Source organism: Rana temporaria, chromosome 1, assembly GCF_905171775.1.
Source record: "Rana temporaria chromosome 1, aRanTem1.1, whole genome shotgun sequence".
NCBI classification, from domain to species: domain Eukaryota; kingdom Metazoa; phylum Chordata; class Amphibia; order Anura; family Ranidae; genus Rana; species Rana temporaria.
In genome coordinates, this window is record NC_053489.1 from 544,314,339 (window position 1) to 544,340,609 (window position 26,271).

Below are 26,271 nucleotides of genomic sequence, written 5' to 3' on the forward strand. Positions count from 1 at the left end.
CAGTTGGCGGCTATGGCCGCTGCTGTATCACGGGAGCGCGCTCGCAAAAGCTTTCCACCATGCGAGGGAGCTCGCATGAACGTGGAAAGCTTTTGCGAGCCGAGACAACAGCCGAGGGACCCCAGAAGACACGGATCCGGGTCACTCTGTGCAAAACGATCTGCACAGTGGAGGTAAGTATAACATGTTTGTTATTTAAAAAAAAAAAAATTGTGACTTTAGTGTTCCTTTAAGTAAACGCACACACATTTTCACTCTTTCATTTATTTTATATTTTGTTTAATAAAGGTTTTAGACCATTTTGGTCATGGTGCTGTTTTTATGGATTTTTTTGTTGTGATTTTTCTTTTTTCTCTTTTTTTTTTTTTTTTTTTTTTTGTTCCGCCGCTTGATCATTCTTATAGGCGGCGGTGCTTCCTTTGCCATCGGAGACCCGGAGAAACGATCCGCCGGTGTCCGATGGAAACCATAGAGTAGACTGGTGACCAGATGGTCACCAGTCATCTCTATGATCTCTATGATCGTCGATCGTCGAATCGTGAAAGCATTAGATCGGTGAATTTTTTTTCACTATCTAATGCTTTCCAGCCTGGAGGAGAGATGTGTGGTCTTAGTGACCCTGCATCTCTCCATAAAGAGTACCTGTCACGAACCATTCCTATTACAAGGGATGTTTACATTCCTTGTAATAGGAATAAAAGTGATCAAAAAAAAAAAAATGTCAAAGCGTAAAAATAAAAGAAATTGAGTAAAATAAAATAATAAAAAAAAAAAAAATGAAAACGCCCCTATCCCCGGTAGCTCGCGCTCAGAAACGAACACACACATAAGTCCCGCCCACATATGTAAACGTCGTTCAAACTACACATGTGAGATATCGCCGCTTGCGTTAGAGCGCCAGCAACAATACTAGCACTAGACCTCCTCTGTAACTCTAAATTTGTAACTTGTAAAAAAATTTTTTTTAAGTACTGACGTTTGGCGCTATTCCATGAGTGTACGCAATTTTAAAACGTGACATGTTAGGTATCTATTTACTCGGCGTAACTTCATCTTTCACATTATACAAAAAAATTGGGCTAACTTTACTGTTTTGTTATTTTTTAATTCACAAAACCGTTTTTTCCCAACAAAAAAGGCGTTTGAAAAATGATTGCGCAAATACTGTGCGAGATAAAAAGTTGCAATGGCCGACATTTTATTCCCTAGGGTGTCTGCTAAAAAAAACATATATAGTGTTTGGGGATTCCGAGTCATTTTCTAACAAAAAAAATATGATTTATGCATGTAGGAGAGAAGTGCCAAAATAGGCCCGGTATGGAAGTGGTTAAAATACACCTATGATAACAATTATAGACCCATCATTTCTTTGTAAGTGGGAAAACTTTCAAAATCTGCAGGGGATCAAATAATTTCCCACTGTAAGTACCAATGTGTTTTTTCTTGCGTGAACAAGGGGGCATTTTTTGTTTTATTTTCAGACTTACAAAATAATCTAGAGTGGGTGACTGGGGACAAAGAGAAGGCAAATTTACTAAATGTTTTCTTCAGCTCTGTGTATACAATGGAGCATGGGGGAGCTCATGTCCAAAATGGGGGTGGGAGTGACACAGCCCCAAATCCACAATGGCTCAAAAGTGATATGGTCCAGAAATATTTAGACAGAATAAAGGTGGATAAAGCACCTGGACCTGATGGCATCCATCCACGGATCCTAGGTGAGTTGAGCTCTGTCATTTCAAAGCCACTGTATCTAATATTTAGGGACTCATTAAAGACAGGAATAGTACCACTGGATTGGCGCAGGGCCAATGTGGTGCCCATATTTAAAAAGGGAACAAAGTCTTTACCAAGTAACTATAGACCTGTTAGTTTAACTTCTATAGTTGGGAAGATACTGGAACGTTTAATAAAAGACCACATGGATGAGTTCTTGCAGGAAAAAAACGATTTAAGCAGCAGACAACATGGATTCATGAAAGACAGAAGTTGTCAGACAAACCTGATTTCCTTTTATGAAGAGGTAAGTAAAACCCTGGACAGAGGCGTGGCTGTGGACGTGATATATTTGGATTTTGCAAAAGCGTTCGATACAGTTCCGCACACACGGCTCATGTGTAAGGTAAGGTCTACAGGATTGGATATATCAGTTTGTAAATGGATAGAAAACTGGCTGAAAGACAGAATTCAGAGAGTCGTGGTTAATGATTCTTACTCTGAATGGTCCAATGTTATCAGTGGTGTACCCCAAGGTTCAGTGCTGGGACCCTTACTTTTCAATATATTTATAAATGATATTGGGTCTGAGATCAAAAGTAAAATTTCTGTCTTTGCAGATGACACCAAGCTATGCAGTGGAATAACGTCCTTACAGGATGTCTCCAATTTACAAGCCGACCTCAATGCTCTGTCTGATTGGGCGACTAAGTGGCAGATGAGGTTTAATGTAGATAAATGTAAAGTTATGCACTTGGGGGCTAAGAATATGCATGCATCATACATACTAGGGGGAGTACAACTGGGGGGGTCTGTAGTGGAGAAGGATCTGGGGGTTTTAGTTGATCATAAGCTCAATAATGGCATGCAATGCCAAGCTGCGGTTTCCAAAGCGAGCAAAGTCCTTTCTTGTATTAAGAGAGGTATGGACTCCAGAGACAGAGATATAATTTTGCCCCTGTACAAATCATTAGTAAGACCTCATCTGGAATATGCAGTTCAGTTTTGGGCACCAGTTCTCAAAAAGGATATAGGAGAACTGGAGAAAGTGCAGAGAAGAGCAACCAAACTGATAAGAGGCATGGAGGAGCTCAGCTATGAGGAAAGATTAGAGGAACTAAATTTATTCACTCTTGAGAAGAGGAGAATAAGGGGGGATATGATCAACATGTACAAATATATAAGAGGTCCATACAGTGAACTTGGTGTTGAGTTATTCACTTTACGGTCATCACTGAGGACAAGGGGGCACTCTTTACGTCTAGAGGAAAAGAGATTTCACCTCCAAATACGGAAAGGTTTTTTCACAGTAAGAGCTGTGAAAATGTGGAACAGACTCCCTCCAGAGGTGGTTCTGGCCAGCTCAGTAGATTGCTTTAAGAAAGGTCTGGATTCTTTCCTAAATGTACAGAATATAACTGAGTACTAAGATTTGTAGGTATAGTTGATCCAGGGTAAATCCGATTGCCTCTCGGGGGATCAGGAAGGAATTTTTTCCCCTGCTGTAGCAAATTGGATCATGCTCCGCTGGGGTTTTTTGCCTTCCTCTGGATCAACTGTGGGTATGGAGTTGGGTGTATAGGATTTTACTGTGTTTTTTTATTTTGTTTTTTTGTGGTTGAACTGGATGGACTTGTGTCTTTTTTCAACCTGACTAACTATGTAACTAACTAACTATGTAACTTAATGGTCATAATGTTGTAATGTTATGTGATCACTTGAGTTGTAAATGGTGTGTAATGAAACCTTTCTTTAGGACATGTTCACTCTTGAACACTTTTACATGTGATGCAGAAGATCCCAGCAATATGTTCATGTGTTGCGTTTGTTTCTTCATTCTCTGTAATTTGCACTCCAACGCATATCTAGAGAGTGGGCTACATTTAAAAGTTTATCCACAATTTAGTCTAGTTAATCGTTGTTTGAGCGACACGGGGCAGAAGGCATTATGAGCTGTATGGGTTATACTGCAATCCACAGGAGGATCGAACAATGCCAAATAATGTCATGTCAGCCAGTATAACCCCTCCTATCGTGCAGTTTCTTGTTAGTTTACAAGGTAATTGATGTCTTCTCTTCTTGGGAAGAGGCAAGAGACCTTTTTTTTTTTTTTTTTCTCCAGTTTTAATCACTTTTTGTTTTAATTACGTTTCTTCATTACCGCAGAGCCAAGAGTTCTCACTCTTGCAGATTTCCTGGAATGGCTGGTACTCGGCATGGCCTTGGAGGATGCACCTGGACCACACTGTGCCAAAGCTTTAGGCTGTTGCGAATTAACACTCTAGATACATGAGATGAGTCGGTCTTGTCTCTGGATTTGACACCTAGGATGGCTCCTGCATCCAGACCTGGAGTCTGGAAAATGATTTTGTAAGATTCTCAGTCGGATGTTAGCCTGACAAGCTGGATGTGTTTTAAGGGGGGTGTCCAGGTTATCTTTTTGGTGCAGAGGACTTGAATCACTTGGGGAATCTCATCTCCTCATCTACATATTCAAGCGAATCTGCTATTTCAACACTTGACCTCCCGATGGGCTCGGGGCGTGGCTTGCGCGTGCACGCGAATGGACGCTTGAGCGGTGAGCTCCGCTATCCAGACCGGGCATCCAGCGACTACCGGGTGAATCCGCCGCGATTTCAGGCACCACAATACCGGACTTGTCTCCCCCGAGTCCCGCCAGCACGATGACCCGCAAAAGGTCGCAAGAACGCGGCCCACGGAAGCTGGATTCGTTCTCCTTCCAGCCCCGCCGGAAAGCCCAAGATGGCGCCGACGGAGCCTCAGCACGGCAGATGCTGGCCTACACAGATCTCCCTGCAGCCCATCCACAAGATCGGAACCTCTTGCTGCAGCATCCCTTTCCCCCTGACACCTCGCCTGCTACGCCGGGGACACAGAGCCCACCCAAGTCGAAAATGCGGATGGATCATTCCTCACAGGCCTCAGTCACAGGGAGTACGGGCCTACACAATGACGCAGCCATCTCCTCCCTGCAATCCTCCATTGCTCAGTTCCCAACCACAGGGCAACCGGTGCTGGACACCACGATGAAGGACATGCTTATGACACTGCAATCCTCCCTAATGTCTAACTTGTCATCGCTGATTAACACATTTTCCCTAGAAATAAAGCACATGGATAACAGGGTGCAATTCATAGAACACAAGATGGCGGACTGTACTGAAACGGTCAATGAGCTAGTAGACGCATACTCTGAGCAAAAAGATGACAATCTCTGGATCAAATCGAAGCTCGCGGACCTCGAGGACCGCTCTAGATGCAACAACCTTAAAATGCGCGGGGTCCCTGAGTCCGTCCAACCCAAAGAGCTGCACGCCTTTGCCAGCACTATGTTCTCCAGCATGCTCCCTGACCTCACACCTATTGAACACTTGACCTCCCCACTGCAGGATCATCCAACTCAGGCATGGTGGGGTGATGGTGATCAATTATCAATGAGAAACCAGAAGTATTGCAGCCCAAAGATAAGTTTTGTTCCAGCTGTGCCTGTCAGGACCAATCCAGGAGTAGAAAATTGACAAGTGAGCTTTCTCCGACCATGTATGGATTCAGAATAATGGTCTCTTCACCCAGAGGTGTTTTAAGACCTATGTCTTAAGTGGGAAAGGCCAGATTTGGATCTCCTGGCATGCAAATTCAACAATGAATTAAGCAAATTTGTCTCCAGGGTCCAGAGATCTTCTAGTGATAGCAGTAAACATGCTGACGAATTTGTGAAATCCGATGTTTGTTTTTCTTCCTCTGATACTCCTTACACATCTGCTCTGCAGAATTGAGATGGAGGAATTGGTGTTTGTTATTGACCGAACTGGCTCAGGCTGATATGGGACTTGTATCTCATCAGTCTCTTGGCAGACTCTCCATGGGCTCTCCCAGCTCGCCCAGATCTTCTGTCCCAAAGCATGCGTGTGTGTGTCTATAATATATATACACCCTTTTAGCAGTGACCCTAGAGAATAAAATGGCGGTCATTGCAATATTTTAAGTCGCACTATATTTGCGCAGCAGTCTTTCAAATGCAATATTTTGGGCAAAAAATACACTTCAATTAATAATAATAATAATAATAATAATAATAATTAAAAAAAAATAATAGTAAAGTTACCCCAATTTTTGGGAAAAATGTGTAAGATGATATTAAACTGAGAATCGTGAGAGAATTGTGATCTTAAAGCGGAGCTCCACCCTAAAGTGGAACTCGCGCTGATCGGAACCCTCCCCCCTCCGGTGTCACATTTGACACCTTTCAGGGGGGAGGGGGTGCAGATACCTGTCCCACTTCCGGCCACAACAGTCTCGGGCAGACTGCGGGCATGACGTCACCTCCCGTCGCCCCCCCCCCCTTTGTGTGCTGGGAACACTCGGCTCCCAGCACACAGCGGGAGCCAATCGGCAGGCGCAGCGTGACTCGCACATGCGCCGTAGGGAACCGGGCAGTGTAGCCGGAGCGCTTCACTTCCCGGTTCCCTCACCGTGGATGGCGGGGGGAGCAGCAGAGTGACGAGCGATCGCTCGTCCTCTGCTGTGGACGGCGCTGGACTCCAGGACAGGTAAGTGTCCTAATATTAAAAGTCAGCAGCTGCAGTATTTGTAGCTGCTGGCGTTTTAATATTTTATTTTCAGCGCACATCCGCTTTAATTCTAGGCAAAAAATTTGATTCTCATTTTTTCCAGAATCGTGCAACTCTAGCGTACATGTGAATTGCCTCCATAGAAAATCATGTTATTTCAATTGACATGTGATTCCATGTGTAACGTGTGAACCAGGGCTAAAGCAAAAATAAGAAGACACGTGTGGATGAGATAGTGGGCCTCCTAATCAAGCACCATTCCTTTTCAAGGTTAATTTTCAACCTACTTCCTTTGAGTCTAGGGTGTCGTGACTGTGTGTTTTGCATACACAGAGGATAAACCGGGAGGGTTTAGTCAGGGGCTTCAAATAGAAACACTCAGCGGCATAAATGTAAACTTTATTCATACAATATAGCAAAGGTCGGCACATTGCCAAATTCCCAGTAAATATGAAAAACCTTCATCAACACAATAATAAAACTGTATTATTATTATTACTATTATTGTGTTGGTGAAGGTTCATATTTACTGGGAATTTGGCAATGTGCCGACCGTTGCTATATTGTATGAATAAAGGTTACATTTATGCCTCTGAGTGTTTCTATTTGAAGCCCCTGCCTAAACCCTCCTGGTTTATCATCTGTGTGTATGTGGTTATTTCGGCTTCAGGAACCCCAGCCATGTTTTGTTAAGTTGGCAGTGTACTTTCTATATACATTGTCAGCTTTGTTTTCCCCTACTTTTATACAAATGTTATTTTTGCTTCAGTAGCAAGAAACCTTCTGTGAATGCAGTTTAAGGAAATGGTTGCTGTATGGGATTATATGTAAAGATTTGTGAATTGACCACTAGAGGGAGCTCTGCATTTGACTCATTTAAATGCCTTGCTTTACAGTTAGGAGGATATTGGCCACAGAGGGGAGTGCATTGCGTTTAGCTGAATCATAGAACTGCATTGTAAAGCCTCGTACACATGCACAGTTTTCTGGGCAAGAAACGGCAAGAAAACTGCTGGCAGAGCTTTCTTGCGGAGTATACCGAGCGTGTGTACGAGGCTTTGCGGTTTCTAGTCAAGAAAACTGCCCAGAATCTAGACAAGAAAAATAGAGAACCTGTCTCTTTTTTTTTTTTTCGGCGTGTGTATACTTGTTTCCGTGGAAACCCGCGCATGCTCGAAAAGACTTTGACGCATGCGCAGTAGTTTCCAAGGCATAGGTAGGGTGAAGCAAGGTGGTGGCGACGGCATCAAATGTGACGAGCGCATGCTCGTCGATGTCACCGCGTTCGTGCCATTTAAAAGAAACGACGGTTCATTTGAATCGCACGTGTGTACACTCGGCCGGCAAGAGAATCTTGGCAGGAGTCTCGTTAGGAAAAACAACGTTTTTTTCCTGACGAGAATCCGGGCCGTGTGTACAGGGCTTAAGGAGTAGTAGCAGAACAAAGCTATAGCAGCCTGTGTCCTTATGTCCCCCCCCCCCCCCCCCCAATGTAGAAATATAGGAATTTCAGTCCCCTTTGACTTTTGGCCAAGCCGCCATTTTTGCCAGTCCTGGCACCTGTGCCAAAGGGCTCTACCCTATTCGGCACAAAAATGCTTTGAGGTTTAAAAAAATTCCCATGTTTGGGAGAGGGGAAAAGTAAGATTTAATTTAGGGTGAAGTTCCACTTTAAGCCATTATACTTGAATTGTTTAAATTTGGTACCTCATTATTGTGATCATCCGTAGCTCCAAAAACCTTTCCTCATCATATTTATTTCATAATGCTGTTAAGTAGCTGCTAGTTGCCACCATCTTGTTTTGCTTGCAGCGTCCATAAGACAATGAACCTCGACTCCCCACCTCTTATGCGTGGGTCCCACTTAGGCAAAGCAAGGAATAGGTTGGGATGCTGGACAAATGTTTTTATTGAGGCGACTCGCCTGTCAGGACGCTCTCTCGCACAATGCCTGGGCACTGCAGGAGAGGGCTGTGATATTATTGTGCTTGGGGGAGCTGTGACTGAGCCATGAAATCAACTCTTCCTGGTGTGGTCCCTGTCAATTCTACAGGCAGATTGGGAGGCTATAGAATGTTCTGGGAAATGGATGCAAGCTTGAAATGGCCTTTTATTGATCTGTGCTTTTTAAGTGTATTGTTTTGAAAATTGAAAGTGTCTCATTTGAGTCCCAGTACCCTTTAAAGTGATTGTAAATTTTTTTTTGTCATACAGAGCAATGGTATTGCACAGATCAGCCCTAATCTTCCTCTTTTGGGGCCCCCAACTTGCGCTCCTGGCTCCTCCTCTTTCCTCATGTGCCACCATAGGAAGCCGGGCTCAATCCCAAGCTGCACTGTCTGCATCTATAGACGCATGCATTGCAGCTTGGCCTCGCCTCCATCTCCCTTCTCACTAAATGTGATTGACAACAGTGGGAGTCCAGTGAGGAGGGAGGGAGGAGCAGCAACGTATTGGGCTCAGGTAAGTATTTAGGGGGATGGGGTGGGGAGTGTCTGCATTCTACTGACCAAAATATTAATATATTGTGGATATTCCAATAATTGTACATACACTTAATGCATCTAGTGTTTGCATTTAGACACATTTAGGCATTTTCTCTGCTCTTTTGTAGGGATGAACTTTCGTTTTGTCCCGAGCATAAGTTTCGGGGTGAACTTTTGTTGTCGAAAGTGGTCCAAAGTTTTGGTTCGTTCAGTCCCCCTAAACCAACCACAATGCATTGCGGAGCTGAACAGTCCATTGCAAGCCCTGATTGGCTGAAGCAGTGAAAGCTTCAGCAAATCAGGGCACAGAGCATTGTCGGAGTCATGATTGGACACTGTCATCATGACTTTATCCAATCATGACTCATTCCCGCCCACACTGGCTCCCCAATTGTTGCTGAGCAAAATAAAGGCAGCTTGCAGGAACATTTTTAGGCTTTCACTTTAAAAATCGCTGCTCATTTAAAAATGACGTTTTTCACTAACTTTTTTTGATACATGTCCACCAGGGCAGGACCCGGACCCCTATAACCATTGTATGCCCAATTACTTGCATTTAAGCCTTCAAAATGGGCACTTTTGATATTTGACGTTCGGGTCCCATAGTCTTTAATGGGGTTCGTTATTCGGGTGCAAACTGAACAGGGGTCCGTTCGGCCCACCTACTCATTAGCTCCTCTTAAGAAGCTTTGGTGGGTTTTTCTTTCTGCCTATAAATGCCTATGTCTGCTTGGACACACAGGCGGCAGAAAATTAAGATTTTGCACTTCTGACGAGGAGTAAGTTGATGACCCTTTTCAGCAAAGAGCGCAACTAATTTTTGTTTATTTTTAAATAGAAGATGTTGCCTTGGCAAGCAAACAAATTTGTTTCACCTTTTACCAGTGCAGGTTAGAGAATGAAACCTGATTGGTTAATCAACAATGTCTTTCATGGAGCATGATATGTGGAAATGTTTTTGTTCCTATGTTCACTCTTTCTGAATACAGTAACAGTTCTTAAAGTGGCGCTAAACCCATAGCAAGGCATGCCGTGAATAATTGTCACAGTTGCTTGCGCTATCAACTATCAAGCCACCAAATGGATGATGTCATAACTGATCATATGTGCAACACCATGGCAACTGCAGATCAAACGCAACTGCAGTTGCCATACAGATCTGTTTTTAGAGTGTTAAATCTGGCTATACACATGTGATTGTACAATCCTTATTCTGTTCTTGTCCATTAAGTTTTTATCCTGATAGGCAGACACTTTGCATTATACTGTATACACTATATTGGCAAAAGTTTTGGGACACCTGCCTTTACACACACATGAACTTTAATGGCATTCCATTCTTAGTCTGTAGGGTTCAATATTGAGTTGTCCCACCCTTTGCAGCTATAACAGCTTGAACTTTTCTGGGAAGGCCGTCTGCAAGGTTTAGGAGTGTATCTATGGGAATGTCTGACCATGCTGCCAGACGCGCATTTGTGAGGTCAGGCACTGATGTTGGACGAGAAGGTCTGGCTCGCAGTCTCCGCTCTAATTCATCCCAAAGGTGTTCTATTCGGTTGAGGTCAAGACTGAAGCCCAACCCCACACCAAAATCCCCTCTTCACCAATTGTAAAGAGCTGCATAAACTGTTGGCGCTATATAAATAGTGTATTATAATAATAATTGATTAGGACCAGTGTACAAAGCAAGGTCCATAAAGACATGGATGAGCGAGTTTGGGGTGGAGCAACTTGACGGACCTCAACCGGCGTCCCAATACTTTTGGTAATTTAGTGTATGTTCTGGTAGAGCCAAAGGTGATTGTAAAAATAATACTGTAAATATAGGGCCTGCTTTTGTGGAACATTATTATGCAAAATTAGCTTATATTGTAAAGTGCTATGTAAATCCTGTATAATAATTAATTATGTTACAATATTATGTTTAGCAGCTTTACCTGAAAGGACAATTGCACACAGGTATTCACACAACCAGCACTAGTGCTTTCCAAGGTTCATTTTCTTGGGTTTATCCCTTTGCCCTTCACTCCTCATCCACAGTGATAGCCTGGCATCATAATACTAATCAACCTGTTTAATTTGTAACTCATAACTACAGATCTGGGGCACTTGTAACAGCTTTATTGCTAAATACTTTTAACAACTATTAACTTTTGTGTGTTTCTTTTCTTTCTGTATATAGATGTCTCTCTCTATCTATAATATAATCTCTATATCCGGTTCCCCACCAGCTCACGTAGATACTGTGGCAGAATGGCTCTCCTGGGCGAAATCCTGTACATATACGGCTTTGCCCAGGAGAGCCACCAGAGGAAGCGATCACGTGCACGAGCGCCAGCACGGGGATTTGTGTGTGTGTGTGTGTGTGTGTGTGTGTGTGTGTGTGTGTGTGTGTGTGTATATGTATATGTATTTATGTATGTGTATAAACACACAAATTCCTGTGCTGTCAGAGGAGAGAACACAGATTGTGTGTTTCTTCTGCTTGGACAAAATGTACTATACAGTGTATGTGCTTTTAAAAAAAATAAAAACTCTTCTAAATACCTTTTCCCCTAATCGTCTTTCAGGACAGCCACCTGAGAGACCTTGGCTCCTCCCCTCTGTAGGAAACACCACGCCAGCCTTCTATAAATTTCCTCCTCCCCTGCTGGCTCCTCAGTTATTTGTGTTTCCTGCAGAGGGGAGACACCAGCAGGAACCTGCCAGGAGAGCCAGGGAGGCTCAGGTAAAAACAGTCCAAAAAGGGAGCAGGGGCTTCTGAAGGACAAACAGCTACTAACCTGTTAAAGAACGTGGCCACCCTCGTATCCCTGAGTGCAGGTGCAGATCGAGGGGGGCTCCATTTCATCACGGAGTGCGGTGAAAGAAGTTGCGCAGACCAGCGTCCCATAGCCCTGTAGTGCATGGCAGCGCGGGATGGGGATCCCAATGCGCAGCCGCGCCGGGTGTTGGGAACGCACGTCGCCGAGGGCGGGTGACGTCATTACGGCGACGGGGGGGGGGTTGTTTTGGGGGCGTGCACATCCGGGGTCACGACTTCCGGTTCCGGCCGTGTACCATGAAATGGAGCCAGGCAGAGGCTGGAGGAGCTGCACATGCTGTAGAGACGGCAAAACGCACCCTGGTGACGGGACATGTCGGAAGCGGACGGTAGAGAGCCTGCTCCAGCAGAGACCAGCTCCAGCTATGTAAAGGTAAGGGGAACCTAGGGTGGATCTCCCCAAACCTAGACTTACCACCCCTCCTCCAAAGCCCTATGGAAAAAGTAAACAGGGGGGGGTAGCCAATTCCCTCAGTGTCAGAGGGTAGTGCATGGGGCCCCTAGTGAGGTAAGCCCACATGTAGGCACTGCACACCTGCCGTGAGCAGGGACAGGTGTTGGTATTAATGGGGTTGCTTGTTCTTATGTATTGCAGAAAACAGACAAAATTAAAGACACCCACAGTTCAAAAAGGAGGTGTCCATCTTGTAAAGTGACACTCAGAGATTCTTGGAGGAAAGCAATCTGTAGTGACTGTATTAATCAACTAGTACAGGAACACAATACTGAGCATACGAATCTAGCATCATCAGTTAAGGAGTTATCCAATACCTTTTGAATCCTTTGCAACCTTCTTTAAAGGATTCCAGATTCCGCAGCTCCAGTCAGCTTCTCCTTCACCCCAAACGGTAGCAGAAATTATACCTTCCACCTGGGCAGGCCCTTCAAATACTCTTAGAGAGGAGCCGGAAGAGGAACCTGACAATGCAGTGTCTGGTTCTCAAGAGTCAGAGGCTCAGGAAGGAGATTCCAGGAAGCCATCTCGCTACAAACTCTCATTAGAGGATGTCGATCATCTCTTGGGAGCCATTTATACCACTCTGGGTATACAAACAGAGAAAAAGACTTTATCCTTGCATGATCAAATGTATGAAGGATTAGGGGAGCAGGAAAATAAAAATTTTCCGGTGCACGACATATTAGTCGAAGCAATTAAAAAAGAATTGCAGGACCCAGAGAGAAAACCATTTTTTTCTAATACCTTTAAGAGACGGTTTCCATTTTGAGATGACCCAGCATCAATATGGAATAAGGTCCCAAAACTAGATGCCGCCTTTTCACAGGTATCAAGGCATACAGATTTGGCATTCAAAGACATGGGCGTCCTGTCCGAGTCTATGGATAAAAGGATGGACTCATTACTTAAAAAATCATGGGACTCCACGCTGGGCAGTTTAAAACCAGCAATGGTAGTCACAGTAGTGGCGAGAAATATGGAGTTCTGGCTAAATCAATTACAGGCTCATATTGAGGAAGGAACTGCAAAAGAGCAGATACTATCCTCTTTTCCCACACTGTTGCGGGGCATAGCCTACATTGCAGATGCCTCAGCAGAGCTAGTGCGCATGGCGGCTAGATCATCCGCACTAGCCAACTCCACAAGGCGGGCCCTATGGTTGAAGACATGGCAGGGGGACTGCGCGTCTAAGACCAAATTATGTGGCATCCCATTCACAGGGGATTTGCTATTCGGGCCAGGGTTGGAGAAGGTGCTAGATCGCACAGCGGACAAAAAGAAAGCGTTTCCGCTGAAACGCAAAGCACCCTGGAATCTGCCCCAGCAAAATAAAAGGAGACAAAAAAGTGCAACTTGGGCCCCAAAGGGTCCTCGTTGCACAACTCCCAAGGCAGACAACCAAAAAAGAGCTTGGGTCCCTAAAGGGAAGGGTAAAGGAGGAGCGATTTTCTTTTTTTTTTTTCCTCCTGAACAAACCTATGACAAAAAGTGACAAAGTGATCAAGGTAGGAGGAAGACTGGGGGCCTTCCTACCTCAATGGGAAAAGATGACTTCCAATCACTTCATTTTGAGAACCATAAGGGACGGATATCACCTGGAGTTCTCAAGACCACCCCCAAACAGATTTTACCCAACCAAGCTTCCAAAAAACAAGAAAAAAGCCGAGGGCTTAATGAGAGCCATAGAGGATCTCAAAAGACAGGAAGTAGTTAGTCATAGAGGTGCCGGAAGAAGAAAGGGGACTAGGGTTCTATTCCCATATGTTTGGGGTAATAAAACTTAAATCTGTATATTGTAAATGCACAATTAGGATCCACAAATGTACATAAATACCATTGTCTGTCTGTGGTTGACTTAGGTTATATAATGAATAACTTCTTATTTTACACTCTGATTAATACAACTCTAAATTTAGTAATGGTATTTTCCTGTTTGTTCATAATTCATTAGAATACGCTTTTATTACTCCAGACGATGCAGCCGGTTACCTTGCTCCAGGCTGACATGTTAGCAGGAAGACAGATGACCTTTCAGCTCTTGTTTCTTGTAGTGTATTGAGAAAGTGAAGAGACAAGCTTTCAAGCAGAGAGGTAATGATAGATTACTGCATGTCAAAAAACTGACTCGGGATGAGGGAAATTGATCAGTTATGAACAATGGCCCAGATTCTCAAAGGACTTACGGCGGCGTAGCGCCATGTACGCCGTTGTAAGTCCGAATGAGAGCCGTCGTATCTATGCGGCTGATTCTTAGAATAAGTTACGCATAAATTCGGCTAAGATACGAGCGGCGTAAGTCTCTTACACCATCGTATCTTAGGGTGCATATTTACGCTGGCCGCTAGGTGGCGCTTCCATAGATTTCCGCGTTGAATATGCTAATGAGCTAGATACGCCAATTCACGAACGTATGTGCGCCCGGCGTAGCAAGATACGTCGTTTACGTAAGACATACGCCGGAGTAAAGTTAACCCTCATAAAGCAAGGGTAAGTCATGTTAGGTATGGACGGCGGAAACGTACGAACAGCGTCGTGTTTTACGTTGTTTGCGTAAGTCGTCCGTGAATGGGGCTGGACGTAAGTTACGTTCACGTCGACTAGGCATTGAGTGAGCGTAATTTAATTTGAAAATTCAACGTGATACTGAGCATGCGCGCGCATGCGCTGTTCGAAAAAAGCGTCATTTACGTGGGGTCATGATTAGTATACATATAACACGCCCCCCTGTTCCTAATTTGATTTAGGCGCACTTACGCCGGCACATTTACGCTACGCCGCCGTAACTTTAGACGCAAGTGCTTTGTGAATACAGCACTTGCCTCTCTAAGTTGCGGCGGCGTAGCGTAACTACGATACGCTACGCCCGCTTAGATTTACACCGCCCTACGAGAATCTGGGCCTATATGTTCAATCAATGGCATCTAATAAGGTGTCGCTAAAATGTCATTGGATGACGTTTTACTATATATTTTTTTTTAATTTTATAGTTTTCCCCAGGATCTTATGTTGCCTTTGTCCAGTACTCTTACCCTATATGATTGTCGTACAACTGCAGCACAAGAGCTGTTATTTTGTGATAAACAATTAATGGGCAGGCTGAATGTACCAAGTTGTTCAAATCGATCAACTTGGTTACAACCAGCCTTCCGAATTTGCTTCCAATTAATTATTGCAAGCGGCTGCTATGGCCCCTAGCTATAATAATCTTGATAATCCCCGCGGGGAGAAAACAACTGCTTGGCAGGAGGGAGACCCCCGCCAACACTGTCTGTGTTGATGGGGAGTTGTGCAAATTTATTTTCTGCAACCCGTTGTTGCAGAAAAGAAATTTGCATCGTCTACGGGCTGCCTGAGATCCAATGATATACATAGTTACAACCCCAATTTCAAAAAAAAGTTGGGACGCTGTGTAAAATCTACATATAAACAAAATTAAAACAGGGAGGCAGAGTAACTGTGTACTGTTAAGATAAAATATTGGTCACACAGAGAGAGCACATTGCTTTCAATTATTCGGCCAACTCATGGACATATATTGTATTTAAAAACTGTTAATCTTGGTCTACGGTTGAATGGGAAACAAAAAAAAAACTTGACAGATCCCTACATCAACACAAGCAATGTTGATGCAGGGATCTCTCCCGCTGCCCGTCGGAATACACAGATCAGCAACTTAGTCATTGGCCATATGTGTACCAGGCTTTAGACCAGTGGTCTCAAAGTACCGGCCCATGGGCCATTTGCGGCCCGCGGACCAGTTATAAATAGCCCGCAGGCAGGGTGGAAGTGGGGGGAGCAAAGAGTAAAAAAAAAAAAAAATTTTTTTTTGTTTTTGTGAGCTGGTGCTATCTGCTGGTGAGCCGTTGGTATTACAAGTTATTACCACCAGATGTGAGCTGGCGCCATCTGGTGGTGGCCGTTGGTATTACAAGTTAAGCATTACAAGTTAAACAGCAATTCTAATGTCATTTTACACTATTTTCACTGCCATCTTCTTCCCTCTAATTAGAACCCCCAAACATTATATATATTTTTTATCCTAACACCCTAGAGAATAAAATGGCGATCGTTGAAATACTTTCTGTTACGCCGTATTTGCGCAGCGGTCTTACAAGCGCACTTTTTTGGGAAAAAATTACACTTTTTTTTAATTAAAAAATAAGACAACAGTAAAGTTATCCCCATTGTTTTTAATATTATGAAAGATAATGTTACGCCAAGTAAATTCATACCCAACATGTCACGCTTCAAAATTGCGTCCGCTTGTGGAATGCCGACAAACTTTTTTACCCTTTAAAATCTTCATAGGTGACGTTTAAAAAAATCTACAAGTTGCATGTTTTAAGTTACAGAGGAGGTCTAGTGCTAGAATTATTGCTCTCGCTCTACCAATCGCAGCGATACCTCGCATGTGTGGTTTGAACACCGTTTACATATGCGGGCGCTGCTCACGTATGTGTTCGCTTCTGCGCGCAAGCTCGTCGGGACGGGGTGCGTTTTCTGGCTCCTAACTTTTTTAGCTGGCTCCTAGATTACAAGCAAATTTGTCAAACCCTGACTTACACCAGTGCTGGTGGTAATAATGCGCTCGCTGACACCAGTACTGTTGTTTTTGAAGTTTGAAAGTTTGCATGCGGCCCCCCCATGGCATATGAAAACTTGTCTTGTGGCCCTCAGGTAATTTGAGTTTGAGACCCCTGCTTTAGACGGTAGAATCTTTGCCTGGCAGTATAAAGTAACATCAAGTATGTACAGAATAAAAATGGCTCGTATACATAGTCCTGTCTGGTGAAAAAGTATACTCCATGGAAATGGATAACCTTTTCAACATATTAAGGCCCCTTTCACACGTTTCAGACCGTTCAGATCTGAACAGGCCCTCCATGTACCTCTTTGGAGCGTCAGGTGTCAGTGGTGACATGCCCGCTGACACCGATCACCCCTGATCTGATCCCCCTCTGCTAAAGTGTGATGAATGCAAACCCTATTTTGCATCCGTCTGGCGTATCGGATGAAAACTAACAGACTGTTAGTTTTCATCTGATTCCCCCCCCCCCCCCATAGAGAAGAGCGGAGATCTGACTGGTCCGTCTCTGCACAGTGTACAGAGATAGACTAGTCATCTGCCGGCTCAGCGGGGATCAACGGAGCGATTCCCCGCCGAGAAAGCGGATGTCCAAAAACTGATCCTCCCAGGATCCGCATGTGTGAAAGGAGCCTTATTCATAACATTAGATCGTTCGTCAGTGGATGCAAATAGAACACATCATCACATTTTAAGGTTACTATTCATTGCCAATAGCACCCAAAATGAGGCACGCAGATGCCAATTTTTTTGTAAAAACGCAGCAAAGTACACGGTAAAAAGACATACGAAGCTCAAAAAGGTCCCAGAGCCACTTTCCCTCACAGTGGGAAAAAAAATCACCTTTAAAAAAACAAACTGTAATTTAAAACTAAACCAACATTAGAGGCTAACTCTACTTAATTAAATCTGCAGGTCTGAGAGGATTAAGTTCACCGTGCAATATTGTACGGCAGGTTACGGCATTGAAGAATAACTGAAGGATTAACTGCAAATCCGAGGCCTGAAACCGTTTCAGTTTTCAACTGCAAAACGTTAGTTATAACCACTATATTTGTTCACAATTGCAGCTTGTCAGCCTTCAAGGGGATCGTTGGAGCGTTTACATCTGAAAGCAACCTGAACACCATCAGTACACACAGGACTGCTAAGGATGTGGTGAAAGAAACCATGGCAGAATAACGTCCAATCTGATCCAAGATTTTGGCCTGCCCCTTGTGTAGGTATTAGAGATGCCCTAGAATTAAGCTGGCAATGCTTCTCACATCCTATTGTTTTCTTTTGATTTACCAATATCTCTTTAGTACAGGTCTATCTGACTAGATGTAATAGAAATGGTTGGTTGAGGCAAGTGTGTGCACTATATACAGTGTTGATGGGCAAATGCGCAGTATGTTTTTCAGGTTAATTAAGTTGCTGGACCTCTCATAAGGTCCTGTGTACATAGTGGCTAAGCATAGTAGAAAGTTTGAAAACAAGGTCCTGTGGTGGTACTGGGAGAAAAAAAAAATCCCTCTTTGTCAGTGGGTTGAAGTATGGGAGGCTGGGGGGCACTTTGGTGTATACCATATTGAACTTGTGTGTCCAGTGCCTGTTTGAGGTGTGACCTGGATTCCCAGGATCTAGGGCACAGGTGTCAAACACAAGGCCCGCGGGCCGAATCCGGCCCTCCAGGCCATTTCATGGGGCCCTCGCACCTCTCCTGCAGCCCTCCTCTGGTCCTCCTCCAGACACTTTCTGCTTTCATCAATGCATCCAGCTTCTTCCCAGCAGCAGCATAAGGAAAGGGAGGTGCACTGTGATGTAAGGGAGAGTGGTGGACTCAACTTCTGATGGTGGGGTGGCTCTTGACATCTAATATATGGGGAGGGGATGCACTGGACATCTAATCTTACAGATACAACTGGCCCTTTTAAGGGCAATCATAATGCTGATGCGGCCTACGATGAAATTGAGTTTGACACCCCTGATCTAGGGGCTCCTCTGAGGTTTTAGGGCTGCTGTGGATTAGAGGACTCGGCAACTCTCCACGATGGGGGTCTAGGCCACGGAGGATGCAAATAGAGCAAGGGTACAGTCTGGTGACTCGCCTGTATGTTACAGTTCAGGTAGGGTTGCAGTAGCACTTTCAGCGCACTATGGACATTGCGGTGGATGGAAACTATGCCCCAGAATGGATCTTGTTTGCTGGAGGCACCTTAGTAGACTGGTGCCTGCTGCGACACACAGGAAAGGTGGGCTGGTCAATTTTGTTGTGGTAGTGATAGAGCAGGGTTCCGAGAGAGGTCATGGGCCTTGGCGTATGCATGGTCTTGCTTATGTCCGGCGCTCACGAATCCCATTGGATATATACGATGTAGGACCTCCCACTCCCTGCCAGAGTGAGGCGACCATGTAACCGAGCAACCATTTCCCATCCATGATTGCCAACAGGCGGCCACGCTTGGACTCAAGTCATGTGAAGCACCAGTGTCACTTTGAGGCCACCGGAGATTTTAGCTGTCAAACTGGAAAGCTGGTACAAGAAAATAACTGGTGGTACTAGGTTGGATTCAGCAAGGTCCTAGGTAATGCTCTAATAGAGATTGTACATCATGCACAAATTGCCATCCCTATACAGCGTGCTAAGCAGGGTTTGCACATAATAATGTATGCATTTACTATTCTGCATTCAAGGCTTTTACGGGTTCAGACATTCAGCGCAATTGTAACTTGTTCTATAAATCCTTGATCTGCTGTACATTATGGTTATATCAGAACAAACCTAATCCTTTCACATAGAGGAAATGCGCTGTTTAAAACTTGCACAGACTAATTCCGTCTTGAAGCCTGGCACCAACATACTGACACTATTATTTCAAGCATATAAGCACTGTACAGGAACTATAGTGTATGGAAAAAATGACTGCACAATGTAGCTGGCTAGAAAAAACCTCTATAAATCCATGCTGCAGAAACATTGTTAATCCAAAGTTCTGCTAATAATGGTGCCAATGTATATTTCCAATTGTAGCTGGATTAAAAGAAGCATACTATAGAGCAGTGGTCTCCAAACTGCGGCCTGGGGGTCAGATGCGGCCCTTTGCTTGCTCTTACCTGGCCCTTGGGGCATTATTCCCCCCCACTGTCAGCAACCAGTGATGGGGCACTATTACTAGCACTGGCACCAATCATAGGGCCCTATTCCTCCCTTTGATACCACGGATGGGGTACTATTAATCCCATTGATACCGTGGGATACCACTATTGACTCCATTGATGGGGCACTATTAATACTACCGATACCAATGATGGAGCACTATTACTACTACTGATACCAATGATGGAGCGCTATTCCTCCTATTGATACCAATGATGGAGCGCTATTCCTCCTATTGATACCAACGATGGGACACTATTGCTACCACCGATAGTAATGATGGGGCACTATTCCTCCCATTGATACTAATGATGGAGCACTATTCCTCCCATTGATACTAATGATGGAGCACTATTACTCCCCCTAATACCAATCATGGGGAGTTGTGTACTCCCGCTGACGCCAGGACATTTTCTACTCCCACCTGCCACAGTCCGGCCCTCTTAAATTTTGAAGGACAGTAAACTGGCCCTTTGTTTAAAAAGTTTGGAGACCCCTGCTATAGACCAATGGCTGACGATCTCACAGACCACTAAACCTTTGTCATTTTGAATCCCGTGGTTCACTAACCTGAATTTGACATGCCTTATATACACAATGCTTCGGCTCACTGCCCCGCCCCCTTGCACTCTGCATCATACTGCTGCCTTACACAGACTCGTCATTGGATTTTACCTCCTTATCCAGCCATGTGCTCTAGCTCCATGCTCCCTCCCACAGTCTGTTATCAGCGCTGCCATTGGAAGCCCCCTCCTTCTTTACCTCCTGCTCCCGGAGCTTCCCTCTGAGTTCACAGGAGTCCAGAACTAAGAGAAGGCAACAATATTGACCGTCCGCAAGCATTAAGAACACATTGGGCGGTATGCATTCGACACAATGTTAAAATGCGTCAGAACCACAGGGGCCACCAAAATGTTCTCGTGGATCATCAGTGGTCTACAGACCACTAGTTGCCAAGCGCTGCTCTAGACCACATTAGTGGGAGCACTGATAAACGTAAAAGCTTGAAGATACATAGTGGACTTGTCAGGGCTAAAAGTTATTTTTCTTTTGCCAGGTAAAAATGAAATGCTGTATCTATTAGGGCACTTTGACACTGAGGCGCTTTTCGTCTGCTATCGGGGCGCTTTATCCCCCGCTAGCGGGCACAAAAGGGTTCAATGTGCAGGGGTGCTTTAGGAGCAGTATATACACCGTTCCTAAAGCGCTCCAAAGATGTTGCTTGCAGGCCTTTTTTTACCGTCCTGCCAGTGCACTGCTCCAGTGTGAAAGCTCAAGTGACAGAAGAGGCGCTTTGCATGCGCTATTTTTAGCACCTGTAAACCGCCTCAGTGTGAAAGTAGGCGCATTTTTATTTTTTTTAGCTAGCAGGGCTCATGCACGGAGGACATTTTTACAGCTACTGTTGGGGGCATCAGACATTTTTTTTTTTTTAAATGCTTCTAAGCGCCCCTCCATGTTGGCTTATGTGTCCATGCACAAATAAGCTGTCAGAGGCATTTGGAGGCATAAGCGTTTAGGGGCATAGAAAAAAATGACAGCCTGGGCGTCCAGGAGCAGAGGCCGTTGAGCTGTAAAAATGCCGCTAATTGCTGTAAAAAAGCTGTTGGCCGCGTTTGGCGTTTTTACATTATAGGGAGTGTTTTTATGGGGGGGGGGGGGCCAAAAAACTCCCATAAACGCTATTCAAAAATGTTGTTTAAAGTGCATTTTTTACGCTGCTTTTTTCTGGGAGCAGCCGTGGCATTTTTTTAAACGTCCTGTGTGCATGAAGCCTTAAAGAGGAAGTAAACCCTCTTTTAAAAAAAAATAAGACAACCTGCAAGACAAAGGCATAATGAGCTAGTATGCATAGCCTACTAGCTCATTAGGAATTGCTTAACTGAGATCGAAACCCCTGCAGCGGCCCTCGTTCGCCCCCTCCTCCAACGCCACCATGATACCCGGAGTGACTTCTGGGTATCGCTGCTCCAGCGCTGTGACTGGCCAGAGCAGCGATGACGTCACTCCTGCGCTTGATGTCTGTCATGCTCACACGTTAATTGTCATTTTACGTGTGAGACCACTGAAATCTAAAAAGTGGCCTGGGCAGGAAGGGAGTGAAAGTCTCCAGTATTGAGGTGGTTAAAAAAATTAAACAAGTGAACAATATGATATGCTGAGATTGGCACTGCAATCGCCCCTCAGCATTCAACCGCACCCAGTGTTGTAATGCAACAACTGGTGTGAATAGACCCTAAGGATAGGATCACATGGCAAAACACACGTCAGCCCGTGTCTGGTGACCTTCGCGGACAATTTGTGCGAGTGCTGCGATTTGTGATTTTATGTGTGTGTTTTTTTTTATGTTCCAGTGAGTTTTTTTGCTACTTTTTGATCATCAGCAGCACATTGCTTCCTTGTGTTGCAAATCGGTGTGAACTGACACAATAGAGACTGAGGCTTTCTGCCTTGTCTATGCGTTGACTAGCGCAACCCAACCAATTCGTTGTGAACAAGCCCCTATATCTCTCTATGGGGACACAGGTAGGCTGGGATCTATCCTCACTATACTTCTAAATTGCTCTTTGTTTCCACTCCATGCTCATGGAGATTGTCCAGCTTGAGTCTCCTGTATGGAGATGAAGAAAGGGTCAGAGTCCTTCCTTGTCATATCTGTGAACAGGTCTACCTACCTGTTTTATATATAGACATCTGCCCATGGGGCACTGCCAAGTACAGAGTGCGATCCAGCAACTACATGGCAGCCTTTGCAGGGACAGTGTCAGGGGGTGTGCTAATGAAAAGGGGATGTGGTTGTATAATGCAGTGAGGGCTGGTGATTCCCTCGGCCACCGCTAGTCTGCAGTGTTGAGTTCCCGATGCTGATTCCTCGCCTCTGATGACGTCACCAAGTGTCCCTGCAAGGAGGCAGCACTGATCAGACATGGCAGCGTCCCGGGCTGAGCCGTGATCCTCCCATCTCTCCGCCGATCCCCGACTCGTCTGTGCTGCGGGATCATCCATGGAAGAGGCGGCGGACCCCTACCTCCCCTACGATGGGGGTGGAGATGACATACCACTGCGGGAGCTCCATAAGAGAGGTATGATCAGTCTGTTTCTGCTACCGAGGTGTGAAAAATGGCGATCCTCCCATGGCTGTGTTCGGTCAGATGTGGGAGGATGATCCCCGGCTCTGTGTTATGTATGGGAGCGGGCACGGCACAGATCGCCGGTACAAGGGAGGGGGGACATGTCACCGATTTACACTGATCCCTATCACAGATCCCTCCGCCGCCTCCTCTGTAGTCCCGATCTCTACATTCTGTAGGGTGGATGACAGGGACAGGACTTGCCAGGCCCACCGCATCACCTGAACTGCATTCTGTATACATTGGATTCTACATGTCCTCATCGCACTGTGCAATGCTGCACAATTCTGCAAGTAACAATTATCATAGAAAATAATCAGAACCATCAAACATTATATATTTTTGTAGCAGAGACCCTAGGGATAAAAATGGCAGCTATTTTTCAAAAGTAACATTTTTGAAACAAATAAAATAAAACAAAGTATTTACCCCAATTATTTTGTGTGATGTGGAAGATGATGTTACACCCAGTAAATGGATACCTAACGTGTCACACTTTAAAATTGCGCACACTCGTAACATGGCGCCAAACTTCGGTACTTAAATATCGCAATAGGTAATGCTTTACATTTTTTTACAGGCTACCAGCTTGGAGTTACAAAGAAGGTCTATAAGCACTTTCACACTGAAAGCGCCCGGGCAACGCTGCTATTTTTAGCAGTGCTTTACCATCGCTTTTCGGCTGGCGCTTTTAACACCCATTAGCGGCTGAAAAAAAATTGAAGCAGCGGTTCGGCGGCGCTGCCCATTGTTTTCTATAGGAGGGGTGTGAAAGTGGACTGGCAATCTCTGCTTTCCAGTAAAAAACTGGCAGTGTATACATCGGCCAGTGCCGGAAGTGTCATCATAATGTCGCTTCCGGCCTCCATCCAGTCCATGGCCAGCTATGGACTGGATGGTCCTCTGCTGCTGGATTGTTAATTCAGCCTCACAATTGCATGGGAGAGACCAGAAAGGCACTTATGGGTGGTGGGAGGGATGTCCACCCCACTGTCTGTTAAAGTGGAGTTCCACCCAGAAAAACATTTGTCGGGAAACCCCCCCCCCCAAAAAAAAAATGATGCTCGCCCAAAATACCTGTTGCTATGCGGAAGTCTGTAATCTGCCTCTTCCGTAGCCGCGGTCTATCTTCTTCTAGTGAATAGGGAGCGCTGCTTTCTTGGAGCTGTGCGTGTTCCCAGAGAGCAGCCGTCCATTCACAAGTCGGCACAAAACTCGCGCATGCGCAGTAGGAAACGGGCAGTGAAGCCGTAAGGCTTCACTGTCTGTTTCCCTTAGTGGGAATGGTGGCGCGGGACCTGCACCGATCGAGGGATTGGCATCGGGGGGGGCCAGCGGCAAGTAGGACAAGTAAGTGTCCTTTTTAAAAGTCAGCAGCTACACTGTTAGTAGCTGCTGACTTTAAAAAAATAAAAATAAAAATTGTGGGTGGAATCCCGCTTTAAAGCAATTCAGAGACTGAATAGCCACTAGGATGGCTTTTACATAACCGACAATTGCCAGCTGAAAATGGATATCTGAATGAAGTCTGTAGCTGAAATCACCACATCAACTGAAGCAGAACTGAACCCTTCTATCCTTTTTCAGCCCTGAAAGCTGCCATTTTAGCTTGTTGATCTTGAATGTGGTTGTAAACCCCCTACATATACTCAGTGAAGTGAATATCCTCTGGTGATGCACAGAGATGAAAAAACCCTTGTACATGAATTGTATCTGTCCGTCGCTATTCTTCTCTTCTCTACATCCATTCAAAGTCCATAATTTTATAAAGCTTTTCTGAGCTGTCAGAAAAAAGGGGAAAATTTAAGTTGTACTCTGCAGAGCTCAGTGAGGAGAACTTTGACAGCTGATTGGAGGGAAGGGACACACAGGAACAGAGCTGAGGCTTTCAGTCAGCTGGAGCTCCCTCCCCTGTCACCTTTTTTTCTCTTGGTGTCAGGAAAACTTGTCAGAAGTGATTCATGCTGATGGCAGAGGATCTAAGTAGCAGACAGAAATGACACCTAGTGTTCTTAATTAAGACAAGTACACACTATAGAGCAGGAATATGCAATTGGCGGACCTCCAGCTGTTGCAAAACTACAAGTCCCATCATGCCTCTGCGAGTCATGCTTGTGGCTATCAGAGTCTTGCTATGCCTCATGGGACTTGTAGTTCTGCAACAGCTGGAGGTCCGCTAATTGCATATCCCTGCTATAGAGGGATATGCTTTGTTCCTATTTCATGTCTGAGGTTTACAAGGCATGCCAGGAATGTAACTGTTTTGTGAAACCGTTAAATTGATAAGTTTAGTTCCTCTTTAGGCCGGTTGTCACTAGTCACTGCACTGCAGAGTAATCCGGCTGAGCTCCGCACAATAAAGATGCACTGAGCTCGGAGGATTCTTTCGTTTCGTCTGACCTCTCAAAAAACTTTGAGAGGTCAGATCTCATTAAAGTGATACTACAGCTTCCAATTATAATAATATTTATTTTTTAACCACATAACAACCGCCGCACGCAGATATACATCAGCACAATGACACAGGCAGGCAAATGGGCGTGCCTGTACGTCCCTTTTTAAATTTGCTGCCCAGTGGGCGTGCACGTCTCGGGAGTGTGCTCGTTGGTCCCGGGAACTCGATGTTCCCATGCGGCCTGTGATTGCAGTCGGCAAAGGCAGAACGGGGGGATGACTTTGTAAACAAGTCATTCCCCTGTTCTGCCTAGTGACATGTCACTGATCTACTGTACCGTGATCAGTGACATGTCACTGGTAGCTCCTCCCAATAACAGTTAGAATCACTCCATAGGACACACTTAACTCCTTCAGTGACACCTAGTGGTTAACCCCTTCACTGCCAGTTTCACAGTAATCCGTGTATTTTTATAGCACTGATCGCTGTAAAAATGACAATGGTCCCAAAAATGTGTCAAATGTGTCCGCCAAAAAGTCGCAGTCACGATAAAAATTGCAGATCACCCCCATTACTAGTAAAAAAAAAAAGAAATTATCAAAAACCTCATAAAACCATCCCCTATTTTCTAGACGCTATAACTTTTGCGCAAACCAATTAATATACGCTTATTGAGTTTTTTATATATTTTTTGGGGGATATTTATTATAGCAAAAAGTAAAAAAATAGTGCTTTTTTTTTCTCAAAATTGTCGCTCTATTTTTGTTTATAGCGCAACAAATAAAAACCGCAGAGGTGATCAAATACCACCAAAAAAAAGCTGTTTGGGGGGGAAAAAGAACATCAATTTTGTTTGGGAGCCATGTAGCACGACGCGCAATTGTCAGTTAAAGCGACGCAGTGCCAAATCGAAAAAAGTGGCCAAATGGTGCGGGGTTAAGTAAGT

General features: G+C 44.7%; 1 protein-coding gene across 4 annotated transcripts in view; it reads left to right on the forward strand.

Moving 5' to 3' along the window:
* CLCN3 (chloride voltage-gated channel 3) overlaps positions 1-26,271 on the forward strand; it is a 123,310-nt gene that overhangs the window by 27,631 nt on the left and 69,408 nt on the right. For 2 of the 4 annotated variants that reach the window (XM_040333166.1, XM_040333187.1), the window contains exon 1: positions 22,672-22,882. The exons of the other annotated variants lie outside the window; for them this stretch is intronic. In XM_040333166.1, coding sequence (XP_040189100.1) covers positions 22,804-22,882 — 79 coding nt within the window. In that variant the 5' untranslated portion in view covers positions 22,672-22,803. Of the gene's footprint in view, positions 1-22,671; positions 22,883-26,271 lie in introns of those variants that run through there. 4 annotated transcript variants of the gene reach the window in all.